This window comes from Pecten maximus, chromosome 19, assembly GCF_902652985.1.
Source record: "Pecten maximus chromosome 19, xPecMax1.1, whole genome shotgun sequence".
NCBI lineage: Eukaryota > Metazoa > Mollusca > Bivalvia > Pectinida > Pectinidae > Pecten > Pecten maximus.
Window position 1 is genome coordinate 3374614 of NC_047033.1, and position 23600 is coordinate 3398213.

The following is a 23600-nucleotide window of genomic DNA, read 5'->3' on the forward strand; positions in this document are numbered from 1 at the left end:
ACATTGTGGATTTCAATTAAGTAAAACAAACATATTAATTCTAATCAATAGTTTCCTCCATTATAAAAACGAAAATGAAACTAACTCTGAAAGTAAAATTGTCGCGTTCTCATCTATTAGTCAGTCGCTAAGTTTAGATATATCTTGTTTATCTATGTCGGTTTTAGTTACAGTCGGATTGCGTGGAGATATTTACATTGTACCTTTATTGAGAGTACTCTGTGACAACGCGTGGTGATTATCCGAAAGCGACTTGGCACACTTCCAATAGGTTTGCGGTGTTTATCTCAGCCTCATGCACATACAGTCTCGTTATCGCCATTGGAAAGCACCATGATCTAAAAATAGAACCATGAGCTTTTTCTTACGGTCTGCATATGTCACCGGTATCTGTTGAGGCAGAGACGTACGTATTGCATTTGATCTAAACCTGGAGATGAGTATACCCCCTTAATCCTAACAGCGGAAGGTTTCCAGATATTACTACGCCATTAGAGATTAATGAACTTCCGGCAGTCATCTGCAGTTGACCTTTGATGACCCCGGTTTGTGACACGAGACAAACATATCAAGTAAGTATGTAACATCTGCCATCTTTGTTTGTGTACTTCAGTTTAGTCTACATTATATGCACGTAGATAGATGGGCAAACTCGTTGTTGAAGGTAAGCGTTTCAGGACAATTAACTTACCTATGTTATTGGAGATATTAAGCACTAGGTCCTAACTGAAACATTGCAAATATAAATGTTTGTTATATTGTTTATTGTTTATATATTTATTAGGATTTTCTATGTTGGCCATGTATCACAATTAAACTGAAGAATAATGATATAAACAGAATGAAACTTATTTATATTTATCGGCTATCTGTCAAGTATTTAATTAATACAGGATATGGTTACTTTCACCATGATAGGGATTTTAAGATGCTGCATCATTATCAGCATATATACTTCTCCTTATATATATATATAAAGATACCAACAATATAGCGAAATCTAATTAACACAAATAAACTGAACAACGTCCTATTAATTATTGCTTATCAGACCGGAAGTCACATACATAACACAAAGGAGGAGAACCATAGATTGTTTTCGAGACGAAATTAACTATTTATCAACATAAGTATTAAAAGATGCAATCAGAAGTTAACGTTTTGGAGGGTTGACAGTATGTATTGTATTATTTAAGATATGTACACGTATTGTAATATTTACAATTTGTATTGTATTTACAATATGTATTGTATTGTTTACATGTACAATATGTATTGTATTTACAATATGTATTATTTACAATATGTATTGTATTTACAATATGTATTTTATTATTAACAATGAGTACAGTATTATTTATGATATGCATTTCATTATTTGTGCTTAGATGTTCTTTCTACATCAGTTAATTAAGACATTTTCTGTACAGTTTGTATAGATTTTTCCATAAAACCTGTTATGACGTTTCGGTATAGCACAACATCGATAATCTTGATGCTATTAGGTAACTGGTTATTCAAAATTGTCCAAGATTACAAAATCAAATTTTAACTTATTTCTAATATGATAAGATATATAAATGATGTTGTTATGATACCACAGAATCTATACACTATGATGCAATATACCAAATATGTACCTAAATATAGTCAAAGAACGTTAAACATCATACACAAAACAAAACAAAGTAATTATTGTCTTCGGGATACCAACCTCATCAATAACAATATAGACACAGAAAGCCAACAAAATCTCGACGACATCTGTCCAGTTTATCAATATACAAAGATACGATCACTCTGTCATAGGGAAGTTTGTATTGTCGACTTAACACTATCGTTGAGGAGTGATTGATTTCCTTGTACGATATGAAGAGTTTGGTGCCTATCTATATACCTGATATTTCCTTGTCGACCCATTCTCCTCCCGTCATTGTTATAAGGAGGTAGATTTACCTACATGGGTTTGGGCTAGATTTGTATGATGGTGGGTGTCGTCCAGGAGGCAGAAGACGGTTACCATTCTGGAACATCTGGTCCTTAAACCTTCCTACTATAATTATGTGTTCTTGTGTTACCCTCGTTTTATCGAATTTGAGCTCACGATATCATTTCCATTTAATCATTTTGCTGTTTGGATTTTATTATCATTTAGCTATTACTGGCCGAAGGGCTGATGGCCATAACACCGGTATAGTCATATTTAAATTGATGAAATATCTTTGTTTATTTTATGTAGTTTTGTTTGGTGTTTTGCGTTTTGAGCAGATGGGCAAATGCAGCTAATATTAACAAAGCGTATATAATAATTGAATAGCCTCAATCTAGTGCACTCCTAACGAACAGATTTGGCCCCCTGGGTAAAATTTTGGCATTTTTGTTTTTAGGAGCAACTATTGTAATATTTAAAAATATTTTTATTAGTCATCGTATAAACTTTTAATCATTAAAATTTTAATTCTACACAGATCAGTCTATTACTGAATTATGTCGTGAGTGAGATGTGTAATTAATCACATTAAATTTTAATTTCTCGACCTTTGAAATACACACTTGCCCCATTAATTGCCTTGGTCATAGGCGTGGTGCGTGTAGGTTAGTTTAATTCCAATTAAAGATTATGATTTGTCTGTGAATGCACTTCTGTCATAAATTAATTGTTGTAGGCAAGCGTAATCTGTCACATTCAATCTATATGATTTGTTCAGCAGAGCATAAATTATAAATTTTATTGGTCAAAGGTCGGAAAACGGAATTAGATGATCAGAATAATTTCACTATATTAAAGTGAAAACATAGATAGATAAAGATTTGAAAGTTTAAAAAAAAACACCAAAGACCGATGTAAGTAATATCATAAAGACGTGAATTATCCTGTTGACAGTGACGGGTGAATATTGCGTCTTAAAATTCCACACATTTCTAAAATTGCTTTTTAGAAGTTCATTTAAATGTGTATTGAAAATAAAAGTACATACTTAGGTATTTACTCATACATCGTTCCGATTTGTTGTAATACTTCCTTCAACTGAAAATATTATCCCAACATATAAACCAAACATTTCACAAGCAGAGTTTGTCAGTTCAACATCTTGTCGTCCCAAATATATGTAAAGGACACATACGTCTAAACAAAATCCATGTTAATTTAGTACCGGATGCCGTATTATATAGTTTTATTAGGGGTGCTACGGATAGAAAATTCTTAATAAATATTCGTATATAAATAATTAACAATTTCTATATAGCCCTTAAATTCTTTACATAACTTTTATTACAACTTCTTATTGTGTGTCATAACATCAAAGATGTATGGATATAAATTGACCAAAACACACTGGTAGAATTTTTAACTTTCACTAATTTAAAATAAAATTTACTCAAAGAAGTAGACGTATTACCGTGACGATTATGTGAAACGTGATTATTTTCTACAATAAAAACTACTCTATTGACTGGGTTGATTTACTTCTGATTCTTGACAAAAGTAAGTTTATCATTGAGATGAAGATAAGCTCTAGCCATCTGACGTTAGATACTGCAAAACAAGATATTAGTTTTGATTATTAGACTGCGACAATGCGGTTTTCATATTGTGAGCCTGACATGACCCGAATTTCGCCTAGATTTACATTGCGGTTGATGTTCAAGGCAGAAGATCTTCCTCTTTTGGAACGCCTGGTCCTTGTACTTTTTCTAGTCTCCATGCAAAACTCTGTTGTTTTAATATTTGCCCTGGATCTGTAGATTGTGGGTACGGTTTCTTTCTTTTCTGTTTCGATATTTTTCTACAACTAGAGATTTCCGTTTTTAAATCTCTAAGGCTTTCGAGAAATGCTGGATAATGAATGCTGAAGGAGATTTTCATAAAAATAGTCTCATTTGTAATATATTTTATTTCTCTATGCGATATGAAATCGAACGTGTTGAATCCTCCTCGATATTGCTGGTTGTTCAGAATGGAACCTCACTAAAAAGCATATGTCACTACCTATATATGTTGTCTTGTCGATTTTGAGTTAAAATAACAAATTCAATCGGATGTCGACATTCTGTTATTTTCAAATCCCCTAACAACAAACTTTACACAATGGTCCAATCTGCATATCTACATTTAGCGAGAATGTATATAGGAAAATGTTCAATGTAGTAAAATATGTATAGCTTTCATGGATACCTACGAAGCTTTTACCAAGGTGAAAAAGTTACAATAATTTAGTCATTGAACGGAATAGTTAAGGTTGATAGGAACTTGGCGAAGAGTATATTTGTTAAGTATATCCATTGACAGAAAATACCTGACTTGACGAGATCGAGATCAAATTTAATCGATAAAAAAAACATCCTAACAGCTACAAACGAAACAAATATATAATTGATGTAATATAATTCATAGAGCATCTCGCTTTATTTGATTTAATCTATCACGTGCTCTCTTAACATATCAAACGTATGATAACATCATCGTAAACGTGACACACAATGACATAATGGTAAATATGGACGATTTATAGATGTTTAAAGTCTCGAAGCTAATCCTACCATAAAGATGTCGGCGAGTATGTCTCATTTATCTAGTCTCCACATGATGTCAACTATACAGATACACAATAAATCAACTGGTACGTTTAACTATTGTTATATATGTTTCAAAATATTTTTTTCCGACAAAGCGATAAAAATAGCTAAGTAACTAAAAATAACAAAGATTACAACATGATAGCCTTGTAGATGTAATAGAATGTTAGAGCGACGTAGTTTACATAATCATAAAAAATTCCACTTATGCACTCTCCCGTATCAGAGCGTGTTCATTGAGATACTATCGCCGTTCATCGCTACAGTACCGCACAGCCAGGTAATGACATTCTGTGGTGAGTCAGAAGCACCAGCAACCCGGGCCCTGGTCACGTGACATCACACATAGACATGTAAGGCGAGTTGGAGTCAAGCGCTGGTCGCGTGCATGGCGAACTGAAACTCAATAGATGTCGAGTAACATTATTAAGTATTTATAAAAGCGTTTACTACAAAATCCAAACATTATCAAAGCAAAAGTTACAAACCGGAAGTGGTTAAAACAGTGTACTTCCGGTAGAGGAATATTCGTTGGAATTTCAATACATTTATCAAGGGTATATGCACAGGGCAACATGCATGCGATCGTGTTTTAAGTTTTGTTTCACACTTACGATGCTCTAATTTTCTCGTATGTAAAGCTCTTCCGTCACATAGATTCCAATTAAGGCTACATGACATCTTACAATGTGACACAACATCAGTTTACAGTTTTGTTGGATTTTTTTTTAACATCAGACATGTGTTTCCCTAACGCATATTTTTCACTAATATATTCATGTTTTGACACATTTCTCGACTATGGGGAAATCAGATTATATGGGGTATAGACGAGGGGAGTTTTGGCGATATGCTACTGATTTCAAGGGAAGCATCCTCTCAGATCTGGTATCGTAAATTATATTTGTCCGTTTATCAAATAACGAGGTTTATATGAAACAAGAAAATTGAAATGTTGATTGCTAATGTTAAACACCGCTGTTAAAGTGATTCAGTACACGTTGTATACCGAATCATTCACACCTTCAATGTATTACAAGTATACATACACTGATAGCGACATGATGTTACCATAAAGAAATGCTCTAAAAGACGTTTTTCCACTCGACTTTTGATTTGAAATGCAATTCTGATAAAGTTAGAATAACCAATATCTGCCCATGTTTAACGCGATTCTTGGAAGGATTGGTTTTTCCACTCAACTTTTTATTAGAATACTCATACCATTCTGATAAAGATTAATTTACCTATCATAAAAGCCGGGGTTACATATCACACTTAACCCTTTGCCAATAGAAGTTATGCAATACCCTACAGTATATATTGACATTCCCTTACGATTTCTCTTCGTTAATTATCCGCCCACAATTGAAGTGTTAACTTTTGTGACTTTTGTAGATATAACAAATTATATTGATTAAACGTGATGGGAAAATATAACTTTGAATTCACAAGGGAAGAATAAGTACCATTGAGATATATTTACTTTATATACTTTAAACATTTATATCTATTTGATTTATATACTTTAAATGTTTACTTTGTTTTGATATTTCCATTTTTTTTTTTGTGTATTCCCCGCACTCACTGCATCACTAACGAGTCCAAGAAAGACAAAACAGCTGTATAATGAATCTATTTTGGCTCGACTGTATCAGTAAATTTATTCTGTACTGTCCTAATTCCTTGTGTCTTTTGTCAAATCCTCTGAGATTTTCACATTTCTACCCTCTAGTATCACAACTCTTGAATGTGCTTTTTCCTGTACCCTTACAACAAATGTCTCTAGGATAAACTACTGTTACAATGCACTTATATATATATATATATATATATCATCGATTCCTATTTAATTGAAAATCAATTTCACATACATGATAGAAAAAATATTGACAAACTTCGTAAATAGAAATGTTTTTGGAGTGTCGACATTGGGATGAAATTAGTCTATACGTATTACTTTTAAATGCCAGCAATCTTCATTCACATCGTTATAGAGTTAATGTTTAGTCGGTAATGTCTCTTTGATTATAAGGATATTGAGTGATTTCTACTTTAATTATATTACATCGACTTCAATTAAATTTCCTGCATGTGGCGGGTAGCTCTAATATAAAAGAAAGGAGATTTGTACAAATGATTCTAGTGTTGACGAACTGATTTTGATAGTCTACCGAGCTCAACCTGTGTATTCAATACAATCACAAATGTATATAAGTTGATATCTACCTGGTTTTTACCTGGACATGGTAATTAAGAGATGCAAGTTCAGTCTTGAAATACACAACACCATCCACGTTTAAGTATAAAAACTCTAACTACCGGGTACCTGGACCACGATTTTAAAGTGTCTCATGTGACAGCGATAACACTTGACAATTGTGAGTACTCTTTTCATTTTTTTCTCGTAATTGGAATCGATGATAAATGGAATAAGGACCTACCTGAAAATTCCTTACTCCTAATTGGATTTTGTAGCTAAAATTTTGAAACCGTCTGAATTTAGAGTACAGGCCAAATATTTATTCAAACGTTATTTGGTGATTATGGCGTTGTTCTGTCTGAATGTTAAGTAGATGTTTAGAGATATTTGTGATACGGGGTACATGCTTAACTTAATCATTCTGATATACAAAGATTGCTGTTTTTAACATTGAATTGCCTCTGTTAGGTAAAATACTTCCTGGATTCCGTTAGTATACTAAAAATGTGTTTTACCTGTGGTATGAACATATTTGTGTGGTTATGTAAGGAGACAGACAAGACTACTTGCAATCTCAGTAAGTATTGAAATGTACACTGTCCTCTTCCACTGTATATTACAGTATTGTGTGTGTAAGATTCTATGAGTAACGATGATTGATAGATAGCAAAGTATTTCTGGCGATGTTATAGATAATCCCCAACATGATGATGTCTTGTTTTCAATGTTTTGACTTAATGCATATTCAAATTCCACATTCGTTTCTGCAAATATAGTATTCTGAACATTTTAAGACAATACTGGTGCTTTTATCAGTCCAATAGGATTATCGTAAACTGATTGTCGTATTTTAATTAATTCGAATAGTGACGCCCTTCAAAAAAATCATTGAAAAATTATCAAGCTTATTTAAATGCAGGCTTTTGTACCTTCCCACCCGATTTCGTCATTTCTCTCCGTCTGTTTTGAGTAATATTTTTGGTCGCCACCTATCACTGACGAGTCCTCTGAGGACGAAGCAGCTATTTGGTGTAGCATATTTTGTTCTACTGCATCTAACTCTTAATTTGTTTTAAAAGGTGCTAATATCATTGTGTGTCATTTGTACAATCCTGAAAGAAATTCGAAAATTAATTTTGCCATTTTCCTTCAGAGTTTGACACAGTTTCGCCTTATTCATATATATTTTGATGTTACATATTTTCTATTTACTCTCTCATTTTGGCCAACAATATCACTTACGACACCATAATTCGACATAAGCCTACCTGTTACTAAAATTACCTGTAGATGTGATATACATGTACCATTGCCTGTCTAATGTAATGACACTGTAAACTGTAGCGGTGGCCCCTAACTTTTTCAGTATTACAGTAATCTGTTCCGGAGATAGGGCGTTAGTTTGTTTATCTTTCGTTTATCGCTCTATCCACATGTACAGATCAATTCATATCAGCTACTGGTAAACTCCATTATATCTTCCATAATCTCAACACAGTAGCTCAGGGTTACCTTTTAATTTGTTTGAACATTATCAAATAGAATTTCAATATTAAATGTTTTAATGAGATGTTTTATCCAAACATTCGCTATGCCCATTATCGTTTATATACGTATTATTTTCAATAGTTTACATATATGATTTAAAATTTCGAGCTATTTATGAGCTATACATGTCTGCGTATCCATGTATTATTTACAGAAACGAATATGAAGGCAGGGACAATACTCTGAGTCACGCCAAAGTCTGTGGTACTACAAAGGGTCAGTGTTATATAGAAATTTTGCAGTATGTTATTTGCAACGAATCAAAACAAACTATTGCATGAAATGTTGATATGCGTTCCTACTTACAGTGTGCTTTCATGATCAAGTTGCATTAACAACGGGTATTGGGTCTAAACGAAAAATGATCTTTGTACATTATCTATAGAAAACCATTCTCAATTAAAAAGCCTTACAATGTTTTCAGCATGGACAACTTATCACTTCGCTGTGTTATACGTATCGAGGCTTCCATTTCCCTTTACTTAATATCCCATTTCTTGGTAGTAACAGCCATGCTTCCTCAATGTTACAATTGTCGTGTTAGTATAACTATATTAAAGATATTACTCCACCTTTGCCTTCACGTCATATTTTGCATTACATTATTTATAGAAAACCATTCTTAGTGAAAAGTCTATGTTGTATGTGTGATTATTCCATTTGCTCTATAATATTAGTCCATTTCTTTATAGTAACAACCATGCTTTCCCATCTTTACATTTTTCATGTCAGCGTAACTATAAGATATTTTACATTATATTTTGAATCTCTGACAGAAAAAACTTACAACACAGGGTATCGAGAGAGGCAGATTGTTTATTGACATTGGGGAAGTTTGCCGACCGTCATCTTAATCTAAACTGGAAATAGATAGTTTTGTGTATGCCCTTTTCATGATATCCTTAAGATATACATGTATGTTTTATTCATGTTTTGTTCATGTTTCATTAGATATTAGAAATAAGATTTTATTTAAACATGGTTATCCATCTGTTCTTAAGTAGTTTTTGCTTGTCGGTGGATATCATACGATAAACAGTTGCAAAGAAATATTTCAATTTCATTATATCGAATTGTTGCACAAATGACGTCAAAAAAAGGGACAAGTACCATTAGTTATGAATTGTGTAACAGGAATAGAAAATGCCGAAAATGAATATAAAAGTTTGTCATATGACTTGTTTGTCCTTCTATATCCAATCATTAATGTCATATCTCCTTCCAGTTCCGTTTTCCCGTTAGTCATTGCAGGTGGGTATAATATATATTGTGTACAGGGACACCATTTAAATATCGAGGACATCGTTATGTTAAAACATTTCCCTGACGGCGACATCTTAAGATAAAACATTGTCCTGACGGGGACAACCCACATATTAGTGTCGCCATGACAACGGAAACCCAGACACGACTGTTGCCAAATGGGTACCACTTGCACATGAAGGGGCGACATTCAAACCCTCTGCCAAACCCATCAGCAAATAGATTGGCCTTCGGTATTCACAGTGTTGACCCCTAAATCATCGTCGTGTACTGCTGGCACGTGTTAATACCATCCAGCCACAATAAAAATCAATTTAGAGACAGAAACTTAAGTACGAGTGCATTAGCGAGCAATCACAAGGCATGTGATGTCAACAAAAACTCGATTTTGGAATTATCAAATAACAATTTAGTTATAGATAATGAGTTACAGGTGCTCATGTGTCTGCCATTTTCGTGTTTGGAACTGTTTAAGATATAAACGGACAGGTTTCTTTTTTCATTTTTTTTATTTTTGGGTTGTTTTTTATTTTGTTTTTTTACTGAAAATAGTTCGCCCCCTACCAAACGTTCTGCCAAGTGAGGACAATCATGCTTGTCTTCAGTTGGGTAGAAACGAAGCTTTTTAACTATGTTCCTCCGTTTGACAATCAATCCCAGTATAATTGTGTGGCTTAGAGGAATTTCCTGTACCATTTTGTCTAAATAAGGCATTCGTTGTTTGATTTCATTGACCGAGGCGGTCTGCTTATATATATATTGACAAAGAAATAGAACAGAAAAGTTGTTCAACACTAGCACACCAAATTTCATAACATTTATCCTCATAAAGCTTTTCCCCTGTCGGAGAACACGCTGGTATTTCACTTGACATATTCACCCAGCCATCTAACATTAAAACCATTCTATCAAGTTTGCTATACGATCGATGCTAAACTTTATATTCCTTCTTTTGTTTTTTCTTCTTTTTTTTTCTTCTTTCCGAAAACTACCACATAACTTATCTAATATGAACACACGACTATGGAACAATACTTTATTAAGTTATGATTTGATGTAGATTCACATTTTCTCAATTATGTCGTCATAATAGCATGACATCATATGCATTGGGACGTCACAAGAGAAATAGGCAGGGAGTGAGCATATTGCAATTTTAGATTTCGTCTCTCTAAGAAAATGCTCTTTTCGCGAATGTTGAAATATATATTTTTGTGAGAAATAGAATTTTACATTTGTTTCTATTTCATGCAAACATATCAGAGTCGTTACAGATTTCTTAGGGGTTTTTACCTCGTCAGAGGATATCTTTGGTGAATATATCCAATACCCATGTCATGGATCCCATATGAAAGGAAAAACATACTAAATCCTCTATGTTAAAAAAGTATAGGACCACCCTTTAAAAACGGTTTTGTTATGACGGAATCATCTTACCAATGACGTCTGAGAGTGTCATACCAACGCCGTAACCTTCCAGATTGTTGTTTTTATTATTATTTGTTTTATTCTATTCGGCTGGTAACTGAATGCATCTCTCCTGACAGCGTGACACGGTGTCACTTTACACGAGAGCCAACTATTGGTGCGAACCGCTTTAGATTTGGTGTGGGCTATCACACGATGCTGACCCGTAAATATGTGTGATATTAGTAGGGCATCAATCCCAGTACGTATATCGTTTGATGTTAATTGTCGTCTACATAAAACAACACGGTGTTGTTCCTGCTAGAGACCCGGCGTACAGTACACTGGCAGTGACAACTTGGCAGACACTTACAACATATTGCTTTGCCATAACCCGATCTCATTACATACTTACAATATTCAAACCTTGAACGATTTTTATAATAAAAATTAAATATAGAAATAAAATGTTGCAGGAGGAAAAAAATTATGAGCATATTTTAGACGTCATGGACATTTATCTGTCACCCAGATTGCATTGATATTGACAATAAACAAAATCTAACAAGCGTTTAATTGTTATATTTACATTTACTTACATGTATGTTAAACTCTGTCTATCTTAAATAAATACGTTCTTTATTTTCATCCATTTCCTTGTATGTTCGTTTGAAAGAACAGCATTTTAAAATCAACTTCCTTTCTGTGATTGAATAGCAAACAATCCGACACACAGTACAAAGCCTTGCCGTGGCAATGATCAACATAGCGCCAAAATGACGTCATAGTAACGCAATTGTTCCCCAACACTATCCTCGCTGCGTTTTATTCATTCGTAGCGTATAGCGAAGCATTTTCAGGATGTTGATCAAAATGACGTAACAATCACGTCATGTGATCTTGACTTTATCTATACACTCATAGATGCAGCCCAGATTAACATTTAGGCAATGGGAGACTGTTGTGCCAAATGTAAATATTAATTGGTATATTATATAGAAATCGGTATAGTATATTGTAACCAGTATATTATACAGTAATCGGTATATTACATATGTATATAGTAATTGGTATATTATACAGTAAACGGTATATTATACAGTAATTGGTATATTATATAGTAATCGGTATATTATATAGTAATCGGTATATTGAATAGTAATTGGTATATTATACAGTAATTGGTATATTATATATTAATCGGTATAGTATATAATAATCGGTATATTATATATTAATCGGTATAGTATATAATAATCGGCATATTATATGCAAAATCATACAATAAAAATAGATTCATCTGTGATTGGATTGTTTGGCTTGGAATTATTTTGCGCAATTTTAACGCAATTGAGTCGTTAATGACGATGCTTACGATTGATGACGTCACAGACTTACGCTTTTATAGTGTCATCACACTGAAATTTCACACCGATAGGGACAGCAGGTAGAATTCTTTCGCTCTTCCTGAAGGGCTGATCAAAACGGGATGCTAGGCTTAAACAGATGTAAAACAAAGAAGGCGAAGTAAGTGCTCCAATTCTTAAGCCAGATATTGTGCTGATATGCAGGCAGATTACGATAACATGTATCGTCATTATAAGTCTAGATGTAAATTTTGTACATGGTGACGTCAAAACGTAATAAATAGAACTAAGTACTTAGTAGGGATGCTGACGAAGACAGTTTTTTTAATGTCCTAAACTGTATCCAAAATTCCAAACTGGGGAAATATGTTATTTGGATGAAACAACCAAAATGGCCGCCATAGAAAGGGAACATTACTTTACTAATAGAGGAAGGGCGGTGTAGTGGTAACACACTTGCCTGTTATTTAGGCGACCGGGGTTCGATTCCCCGACCGGACGTGAAAAGTTACGGGGACTGTCGCCTGCCCGATCCCGAAGGTTTCCAATGGGTACTCCAGCCGGGCCAACAAGCGTGATTAATATAAGCTTATATAACTTGCTTCGCAATTGTTGTAAAATAAATAAAGTTTACATGAATATTACTTTACACGAGATCTATCGATTGGTGTGAACCATTTTAGCCTTGACGTGAGCTGCCACACGATTCTGACGCGCCAAGGCATGAGGGATTATTAGGATGTCAATCCCAACACGTGCATTGTGTGATGTGCAGTTGTCAATATCTCTAACAAAACAATCATATATTCTCTTATCAAGTGTTGACAGTGTGTCATACTCGGGGCGTGAGAGACACGTGACGTGAGGTTGATGTATGCGTTCCTTACCACAAGGCGTGTCGACAACTCTCGTGCATTCCTATAAGTGTTAGGCACACCTGAGGAGACCATCCGGCATAATTACAAATCACTATTTTATGATATGTACAAGTGCATTTCGCTCCTTTCTGTATCATAACACGGCATCAACGGCAGTAGCACTCTTCAAACGGAGCTTATGTTAGCCGGTGGGAGGTATGATACTATGACCCGGGTTAAAGCTTAAATGCTAATGACTAATTCCGAGACAATCATGACCCATTTTCATCCGCTGGGAATCATACTGCTTTTACCATCACGGCTACGATTTCATAACATTGACATACAAATGGGTTTTTACATGTATGTGTCGTTGATGTTTGTTTTGTTGTGTTGATTTCTTTTTCTTTTGTTTTTGCTTTGTTTTTTCTTTTGTTGTTGTTTTGTTTTTTCTTTTGGTTTTGTTTTGTTTTGTTTTTTTCGCTCCACTTATTTCCGTTACTTCCTCCTATCCGTGTTTTTATAAAACCATTATACAGTATGCACACAATGTAACAGCCTCGCCATGTCAACGCGCACATGCACGCACATATGCACGTGAATACCATTAAACATTATGGCGTCCACAATGTTTCCTGAGTCATCGCTACTTGAAGCATCACCATTACGTAGTCATAGTAACTGTCTCTTTTCCTCTTCCGTCCGATATGTATAAACAGCACAAAACAAATGTGTAAGCCTATAGTCATTTTTTTCACAAAAATAAGAACACTTCAAACGCGCGTGCATTTGATTGACAAGACAAAAATTAAAGAGGCATGTGCCGCATGTTGTGCGCTCTAAAAATAATGTCTTTCATGAAAATGTTACTTGAATATTGTAATGAAATTATATAAAGTGTTGTTTATTGAGATCGTGCTAGGGTAAGAATGACACAACTTTTACTTAAGTGCACAAAATCCCGTGCTAAGGTTTGCTTTCTCCTGATTCCGTCATTAATTCAGTTCCATACCACATGTGCTGTGGTATGCTATCAGACCTTGGAATTCCTACCATCGGGTAAGAGGTACATTCCAGGCCTGCATCAACAGTTTGTCCGGTAAGATCTCACCAAAAATGTCCGACTGTTATTGTACAGTGTATTTTTCCACTCAGTTGCGTTTCAAGGACAAGACAGAATCAGTGTGTATACATATTATAAAGTCAAATTTGGTCAAACCATTGCTCTTATTGTGTGCAATAGACACTTGTGAGCAAAAAAGCATATACATTTTTGTGCATTATATGAGATACAAATGAGCTAATTTTTGCATGTTTTGTTGAAATTTACAAACAGCTTAACAAATTACATGTAAACAACAAAGCCATCATACATACTAAAAATTGATCAAGTTACTTCTGTTCAATTTCGCCATAGTGGGAATTTATATGTTTATAAAATATCACTGGTATCACAAACAAACAAAAATGAATGCTTATTACCAAAATTCAGAATATTCCAAAACCAACCCATATTTTGATATAGGCCTTGCATGTTTTTCATCAATAGATTAATCTTGATTTTGTTACCATGAAAACATCTATTTTAACAGTATCAAAAGTATGATGGATGTACCTTCATGTACATTTCCAACATTTCCAGCTATCATTGTGTTTTACTTCATTTTGTGTTCTTAATGTGCTCTAGTTATAGTCTGAAAGTTGACATGTCTGAGCTGGTACATCGATAATATGTTCCAATTTCCATAGTTTGCATTTTTCCTTTCCACAAATACTCCATTACGACAATCGGTCATCCTGGAAACATAAACCTCAGTCTTCATCATCACTCTAAAGTTAAGGTACAATTTCCATCGTGTGGCCCTGTATGACGTTATTGTGTTGATGGACCGTTAAGACTACCGTATGACCCTGTATGACGTTATTGTGTTGATGGACCGTTAAGACTACCGTATGACCCTGTATGACGTTAATGTGTTGATGGACCGTTAAGACTACCGTGGGGCCCTGTATGACGTTAGTGTGTTGGTGGACCGTTAAGACTACCGTGTGACCCTGTATGACGTTATTGTATTGATGGACCGTTAAGACTACCGTGTGGCCCTGTATGACGTTATTGTGTTGATGGACCGTTAAGACTACCGTGTGGCCCTGTATGACGTTATCGTATTGATGGACCGTTAAGACTACCGTGTGGCCCTGTATGACGTTATTGTGTTGATGGACCGTTAAGACTACCGTGTGGCCCTGTATGACGTTATTGTGTTGATGGACCGTTAAGACTACCGTGTGGCCCTGTATGACGTTATTGTGTTGATGGACCGTTAAGACTACCGTGTGGCCCTGTATGACGTTATCGTATTGATGGACCGTTAAGACTACCGTGTGGCCCTGTATGACGTTATTGTGTTGATGGACCGTTAAGACTACCGTGTGGCCCTGTATGACATTATTATGTTAATGAACCGTTAAGACTACCGTGTGGCTCTGTGTGACGTTATTGTGTGGATGGACCGTTAAGACTACCGTGTGGCCGTGTATGACGTGTTATGTTGAATGGCCGTTAAGACTACCGTATGACCCTGTATGACGTTATTGTGTTGATGGACCGTTAAGACTACCGTGTGTCCCTGTATGACGTTATTGTGTTGGTGGACCGTTAAGACTACCGTGTGGCCCTGTATGACGTTATTGTGTTGGTGGACCGTTAAGACTACCGTGTGGCCCTGTATGACGTTATTGTGTTGATGGACCGTTAAGACTACCGTGTGACCCTGTATGACGTTATTGTGTTGATGGACCGTTAAGACTACCATGTGTCCCTGTATGACATTATTGTGTTGATGGACCGTTAAGACTACCGTGGGGCCCTGTATGACGTTATTGTGTTGATGGACCGTTAAGACTACCGTGTGGCCCTGTATGACGTTATTGTGTTGATGGACCGTTAAGACTACCGTGTGGCCCTGTATGACATTATTATGTTAATGAACCGTTAAGACTACCGTGTGGCTCTGTGTGACGTTATTGTGTGGATGGACCGTTAAGACTACCGTGTGGCCGTGTATGACGTGTTATGTTGAATGGCCGTTAAGACTACCGTATGACCCTGTATGACGTTATTGTGTTGATGGACCGTTAAGACTACCGTGTGTCCCTGTATGACGTTAATGTGTTGATGGACCGTTAATACTACCGTGTGGCCCTGTATGACGTTAATGTGTTGATGGACCGTTAAGACTACCGTGTGACCAAGTATGACAGTATTGTGTTGATGGACCGTTAACACTACCGTGTGACCCTGTATGACAGTATTTTGTAGATGGACCGTTAGATTACCGTGTGGCCCTGTATGACGTTATTGTGTTTATGGACCGTTAAGACTACCGTGTGGCCCTGTATGACGTTATTGTGCTTATGGACCGTTAAGACTACCGTGTGGCCCTGTATGACGTTATTGTGTTGATAGACTGTTAAGCTACCTTGTGACCTTGTATGACGTTATTGTGTTGATGGACCGTTAAGACTACCGTGTGGCCCTGTATGACGTTATTGTGTTGATTGACCGTTAAGACTACCGTGTGGCCCTGTATGACGGTATTGTGTTGATTGACCGTTAAGACTACCGTGTAGCCCTGTATGACCTTATTGCGAAGAACGACAGTGCGACATAAGAATTATGTCGGTCTTTCGCATTTTTGTGGCACTTTTGTCGCATGACGCATTGCCGTTCTTCGCTTAGAGCACTGTCGCTCTTTGCACGACACACTGTTTCTCTTCGCATAACGCGTTGTCGATCTGTGCATTATGTTACTCTCGCTGATAGCAGGGCGCCCATGCGCAATGCGACATAAGTTCCCCGCCAACGCTATTCAGAATTAAAACTCTTTTTTTAATTTCCGTTCATTCTGTCACTACAAAAACACATTGGCATTCAAGTTTGACAAGAAATTGTGGGGGAAACCCATTTAAGAAGTACATGTAACTTTCGTCTTGGCTTTGTGATATTTGGCAATTTATACACAGGATGTAATAATCTCCTTATATGTATGTAAGTCAGCTCTGCAATTTTTCTTTGGAATTTAATTGTTTGTTTTCCACATACTTATTAAATGAAGTTGGATATTATAAAACGACTCGGCTTATTCAAAACGAAGCATCCGTCATCCTGAAAACATAAACAAAGAATCGTTGTTTTTTTTTTTTTTTGTTTTTAATTAGGCTTGTATTTCCCAGACGTATCGAATTAATTGGAAATTTGAAAATTATCACAGTTATCTTGAATTTCTGGAAACTACCGCTGTTTTCTTCTGAAATGTTTACACAAATCTATTTTCACTGCAAGGTTAGCTGTTAAGGTCATCCTATGACGTCACTGATAATGATATGTACGAGATAATGTCTGGTTTGCTGTGGGATACCATGCTATAGTGGGGATTATTTTACAATTTATGAACCCTATAAACATCTTAACAAAGGCCTGACACGCCATCATATAACTTACGCTTCTATTATCAAGAAAAATGAAACAAGGATGGAAATGTTCTGCACGAAATCACCATACATGTACATAACCTCGTTTATTTTTATCTCGATATACGCAATAAGATATATATTTTCAAAGAAATGCCATACTGTGTACTGAGTCTAATGTAACAAAACCTTATTGTTCGCTGATGTAATACACGAAATGGTCTCTGGTCTGATCACGTGGGGTTTATCCGGGTACTTCGGTTTTTTCCCCGCCCACTCCCATCCAGACCAACAAAAATGACGAAAACAAATATAGGTTCCGTGTTTTATGTTTGTTTTAAAATAAATAAACATTGATGGCACAAACATTGTGCGATGTACATGTTATTCTATTGATTGTTGTTGTTTTTGTTTTTATTTTAATATATTATTTCTATTTTTTATTTAGATTTTTATTTATTTATTTTCTTATCATAATTTTTTTATCATTTTTACGCCCTTTTGAAACAAACATGTCGTTTAAGGACAAGATTACATATGTACATACATGTATATATACAGAGTAAAGGTATCCGGATAACTGAATCCGGATTAACGAGCTATCATTCGTTAGTAGATCCGGATGTACCGGAGTTTGGTTCCGTTCCGTTTAAACGTTTATACAGTACATGAATACCGGAAGGGCGTGTCAACTGTACTAGGTATCCTTTGCAGACGCTCGGAACGTGTAATTTCCACATTGCATGTACTAATTATTATAGGTATGGTGGCCTACTTTCGTTTTTACGAGGTAAGTAAGATAATGTGGTGCGATCGGTGGTCTCGGTATCTATATACAGAACACCACGTGACAGCTATGAAAACAGCACACCTACATGCACGTGTAATGACGATGAATTGACCCATACTGTTTATTGTTTGTCTATTTCAGACTGACCACCTGGAGGGAAATAACAACTAACCATGCCTCTAGTAACACTGTAAGTATAAATAGCACAATTGTACATAGGTTAAATTCCTGTCTACATCAAATAGCTACATGTGTAAAAGGATTACATTTATGTTAACGAACATTTCATATACAATTGTTTATATGTAAAGAAAACTGTCTAGAAGACAAATATGCTGCATATTGTTAATGCCCTTTTTAATTTTGTAGAAGATGATGAATTGAAATCACTTGTGAAATTAATATTCTCTTGCTTAACAAATGATATCAAGAACGTAACAGGGACGCAGTACCAGCGGTATTGACGTGGTAATGACGTAACCAAAACCCAATGAGAACTTCATTGACGCAGTGGAAGCGTAGCGCTGATGGAAAGGATTGTATTACGTTCTCATTGCGTTGTCAGTGCGTTCTTGCTACGTCAATGTAGTTCTTATTGCGACCTCTCTACGCTTGTACAATGACCAAGGTACGCCAATACCACGTTGTTGATGACCACGTTAGGTTTCCAGTACGTTCTTACGGTGCTCATTAAGTTTACGACACGTCTGTCACAGGTTACCACCACGTCAAAACCACGTCCAGAGGATCGGCTGTATAAATACTCATTTCAAGTTTAATTCATTATCACTTTCGTTCAAACTACAAAAGAAGATGGTTACAAGTTATCAAGAACTTCTTATGCATCTTGTATTTATAGGGAACGGGCAAACGCAGAGAGAACGTAGTAATTACGTAATGCACGCGTAGAAAGATCTTTTTGGCATGTATTATATCATATGTATCCATGTATTATATCATATGTCCTGTACAATTTTGTAAAAAAAAATGTATGTAAATCTCTACACTATAGATGTTTATGAGAATAATATGTTGTCATTGTCATTGCTAATTTTTCTAAGCCTTGCAACTAATCACGGATGTAATGTTGTATAACAACACAATAGGCGTCTTTGGGCAACAGGAACGATGTTCATGGCGCTGTAACATTTAAAACAAAGTACAGAACATGCTCTAGGAACAAGAACATCCCTACATCAAGTACAGGAAGAACAAAGATGGCGGCTCGGTGTCAATGTCAACTGCCAAGCATTAAATATCATACAAAAACTTACACGCATACAAATACATGTATATTAGAAGTTCCGAGTTTTTCACTGACCAGCCATGTTTTTTTATATCAAAAAGAAACTGTCACGTTCTTGGCGATAAGGCGAAACTTTACAGGAACGTGTTCAATATTGTTCCTGAATCAACAAAAACGTGTCGCCCAAAGAGACCCTTTTTGCACAGGCTTGTTAGTATTTATAGAAAGAATATATTAGCCCCTACTCCTACTGTTTTGATAGGAGTGGGGACTAATGTTTTTCCTATAGATAATCAGAAGCGGACGCCTGTGCTAAATGTATGTTTCCCGCCTATTCATCACGTGTTGATATTGCTTCGGTATAAATATGGCCTATACTATATTTTGTCTGGGCCAGACGATAACGCGTGCATTTCATGTGCAGACAGTTGAAACCTTGCCATGTATTGATTAAGCTACATGTACACGCCTATTTACAAACCCAGACTATGAGCTACACTTGTGCCTGAAGGCGTGTTCTAAATGATACATAATAGGGGAATAATTAAACGTGTTTCTCGTGCTCATGTCGATATATATATTTCTAATGTTTTGGATGATACATGGAATTTTATATCCATTCTATAATGTGATCGGGTGATATGTCCTGCTGGGTGTCTTCCGCGGTATGCTTCAGTGAGATAGCACTACAAAGCCGACATCAGTTCCGCGCTATCACAAGGAGACAAACACAAGCGTGCTGCAAGCTCCCAACACACACGAGGGTTTCTTTTCTTCAGTTGCAAGTTGCGAGTTACAAAGTGCGAGTTACAAAATGCGAGTTGCGAGTTTCAAAATGCGAGTTGCGAGTTGCAAAGTGCGAGTTGCGAGTTACAAAAGGCGAGTTGCGAGTTGCAAAATGCGAGTTGCGAGTTACAAAATGCGAGTTGCGAGTTACAAAATGCGAGTTGCGAGTTGTAAAATGCGAGTTGCGAGTTGCAAAATGCGAGTTGCACACACACACACCATACTCATGCGTCTCGTACACAGGGGAGACCGTCCTTAATTAACCTTAGCTGTAAATATGATGTTAAACAATAGAAAACCTAACAAAAACAACTGACAACAATATGACGTCATATCAAATCTGCCGACGATTTAGTACTGAGAGAATATTCTTTCTTATTCTTTTATTATAGTAGGTCTTGAATCATTTGCTGACCACGTGATCGTATCACGGCACAGCATAGAACTATAGATTTCCATAGAGTTCTTTTCAAAATGCAATGAAAATAAGACCAGGTGTGCGAAAGAATAAGCGTCTTCTGCTTCATAGACGAAATTCACCATGTATTTTGGTAAGAGTTAGTTTTGTATACTTGGATGAAGTGTCCACGCATTCAGTATATAAATCTTAATTGTTGGTAATTTAAATTTCATGGATTTTTTTTTTTTTTTTTTTTAAAGATCAACTCCTTCAGTTCAATATATATTATATATTATTATCATTGTGCTGTTCTCTTCTCCACAGAATCTACCAGGTGATCCGGTCTAATGGGAAGTCCGCCGACGGTAATCGTTACGTGTATGACGATAACATCATTGACAGACTGAGCCACTATCATACCAACATGATACTGATGATGTTTACGGCGATGGTGGTCACGAAACATTACGTTGGATCATCAATTCAGTGTTTTTGTCCCACACATTTTACTGCAACTGAAGTTAAATACACCAATAGAGTATGCTGGGTTTCCAACACATACTACATCCCTTTTACGCGGGAAATCCCGTCCAATTATGAAGTGCGCATGTCAACAGAAATTACGTACTACCAGTGGGTACCCGTGATGCTGCTTTTGATTGCGATGGTTCTGAAGCTACCACGGCTTGTCTGGCGTCTTGGTCTTCAAATGTCGGGAATAGGCCTCAAAAACACTCTCAAGCTCACTCACCTTACCCAAGACCTTAGTCCAGAAGACCGAGAGAAGAGACTTCGAGCTCTGTCTAAATATATCGGACGGTGGTCAAGTAGCAGCGCTGGCCAATACCGGTCCGGAATATGTGGCCCTCTCCGGGAAAGGCTCGGGAATTACTGTTTCCTTGGCTGCGGCCGCCATTACGGAAACTATGTAGTCAGTCTGGCTATTGTTATCAGATCACTTTACTTTGTGAACAATGTTGGATTGTTGTTTTTCTTAAACGAATTTCTCGGAAACAAATTTTATCTGTTTGGGTACGAAGTTATCGCATCTGTTCTAAAAGGCGAGGAATGGGTGATGTCGCCGCGATTTCCGCTCGTAACTTTATGTGACCTTGACCTTCGACAGATGACGAATGTCCAGAGATGGACTCTTCAATGTGTTCTGCCCGTTAACTTTTACAACGAGCGTTTTTTCGTATTTTTGTGGTTCTGGTTCACAATGCTTGCTGTCTTAAGTTTCATTAACCTCATCGCCCTTCTCTTTTCCACAGTTGTCCCGCAAAACAGGGAAAGCTTCATAAAGAAATATTTGTTACTGAATAACTTGGATCAGTGGGAAAATAAAAGCGCTTTTCCAAAATTAATTACCAAATTTGTTGGTGGTTTTCTGAAACCAGACGGGGTTTATTTGTTAAAACTGATAAGCAGTAACTCACAGTCAACGGGAGTGTCTGATATTATAAAGTATCTGTGGGAGGACTTCCGGGAGCAATCTAATATGACTTGTAAAAATAGGGCGGACACGATCCGGAAATTCGGGCGACCTAATGCAGATAGTATTGTGCGGCTTGTGAACGGGACTGGCACTTTGCATCATCGTCATAAAGAATATTTTCTGTGATTTTAATTTGAATACAAATGTATATGATAATAGATGTGTATATGAAATACATATATATGCAGTTTTAAAGACATTTTCTTAGTAATTCCTGACGATTTTTTCCTACAAAATTGTTACTCTGGTGATTTTTAATACAACCCGCGGTTGAAAACTTTGCGCGCTTTCAAAAAATTATGTTTTTTTGCCAAATAAAGAGAACAATGACGGGGCTTTGAGGACCGTTCACTATTTGGCGATTGGATTAAAGTGCAAGTCGGCTGTCAAAATGGCGAGTCGGCAGGAAAGCATACAACCATTCCATACTTCATTTTCAGCGAATATCAACTGTAAGCAGATCAACATGTACATGTAATTACATATATACATTCAACAAGTTTCCACAAATTTTATCCCACACAATATTGATGTGACGTCATTAGATTATTGATGACGCCAATAACAATTGCAGCTTGGGTCGAAGTTCACCGTGTTAGCCAATCGAAATGCGTACAGAGTTTATACCACGTGTGGTTTAAATAGATTGTTAATCAACAGCTGTAATGATTAACTGATGGTCTGAGAGTTGAATAACACAGGTTATTGTGGTAGAAATAAAAATTCACCATTGAACTGAAACAAGTGTATATGTATATCACTTTTCTTTTCAATGAAAATGGCAGCCCGCTTCCAATGTTCACATTATTTTTTTCATCAATGTATTAATGTATATATAAGCTACATTCGATTTGTATATTGGCCTATCATAGTAATACACATACTTTGTACATATACGAGTTATTTATGATGCTTTAATTTACTACTTTTTACTGTTTCCACATAATGAAACTTATGTTTTCTTTGCGTGAACTTGAATTGAATTTAAACTTCTTTTTTTTTTTTTGTAATTTCATTTTGATGTACATATTTCTTTTTGTGAGTGTTTTTCTGACGTTGTTTGGCCAAAATTGACTCGAATTGTCGACCAATACGAACCAAATATGTGCATGGTTTGGTACATATTATATATGAGCTATATTTACATGTACAAAGTGTATATACGCTGTTTTATACCTATATATGGA

The 23600-nt window shown here is 36.0% G+C and overlaps 1 protein-coding gene across 1 annotated transcript; it reads left to right on the forward strand.

The window, feature by feature from the left end:
* Window positions 1–389: 389 nt before the first annotated feature.
* On the forward strand, window positions 390–22945 carry LOC117317592 (innexin unc-9-like). The gene is made up of 3 exons (XM_033872441.1): window positions 390–572; window positions 18628–18676; window positions 21243–22945. Exons 2-3 carry the CDS (start codon window positions 18660–18662, stop codon window positions 22537–22539), a joined length of 1314 nt encoding a protein of 437 aa, XP_033728332.1. The 5' UTR covers window positions 390–572; window positions 18628–18659; the 3' UTR covers window positions 22540–22945.
* The last annotated feature ends 655 nt before the right edge of the window (window positions 22946–23600 follow it).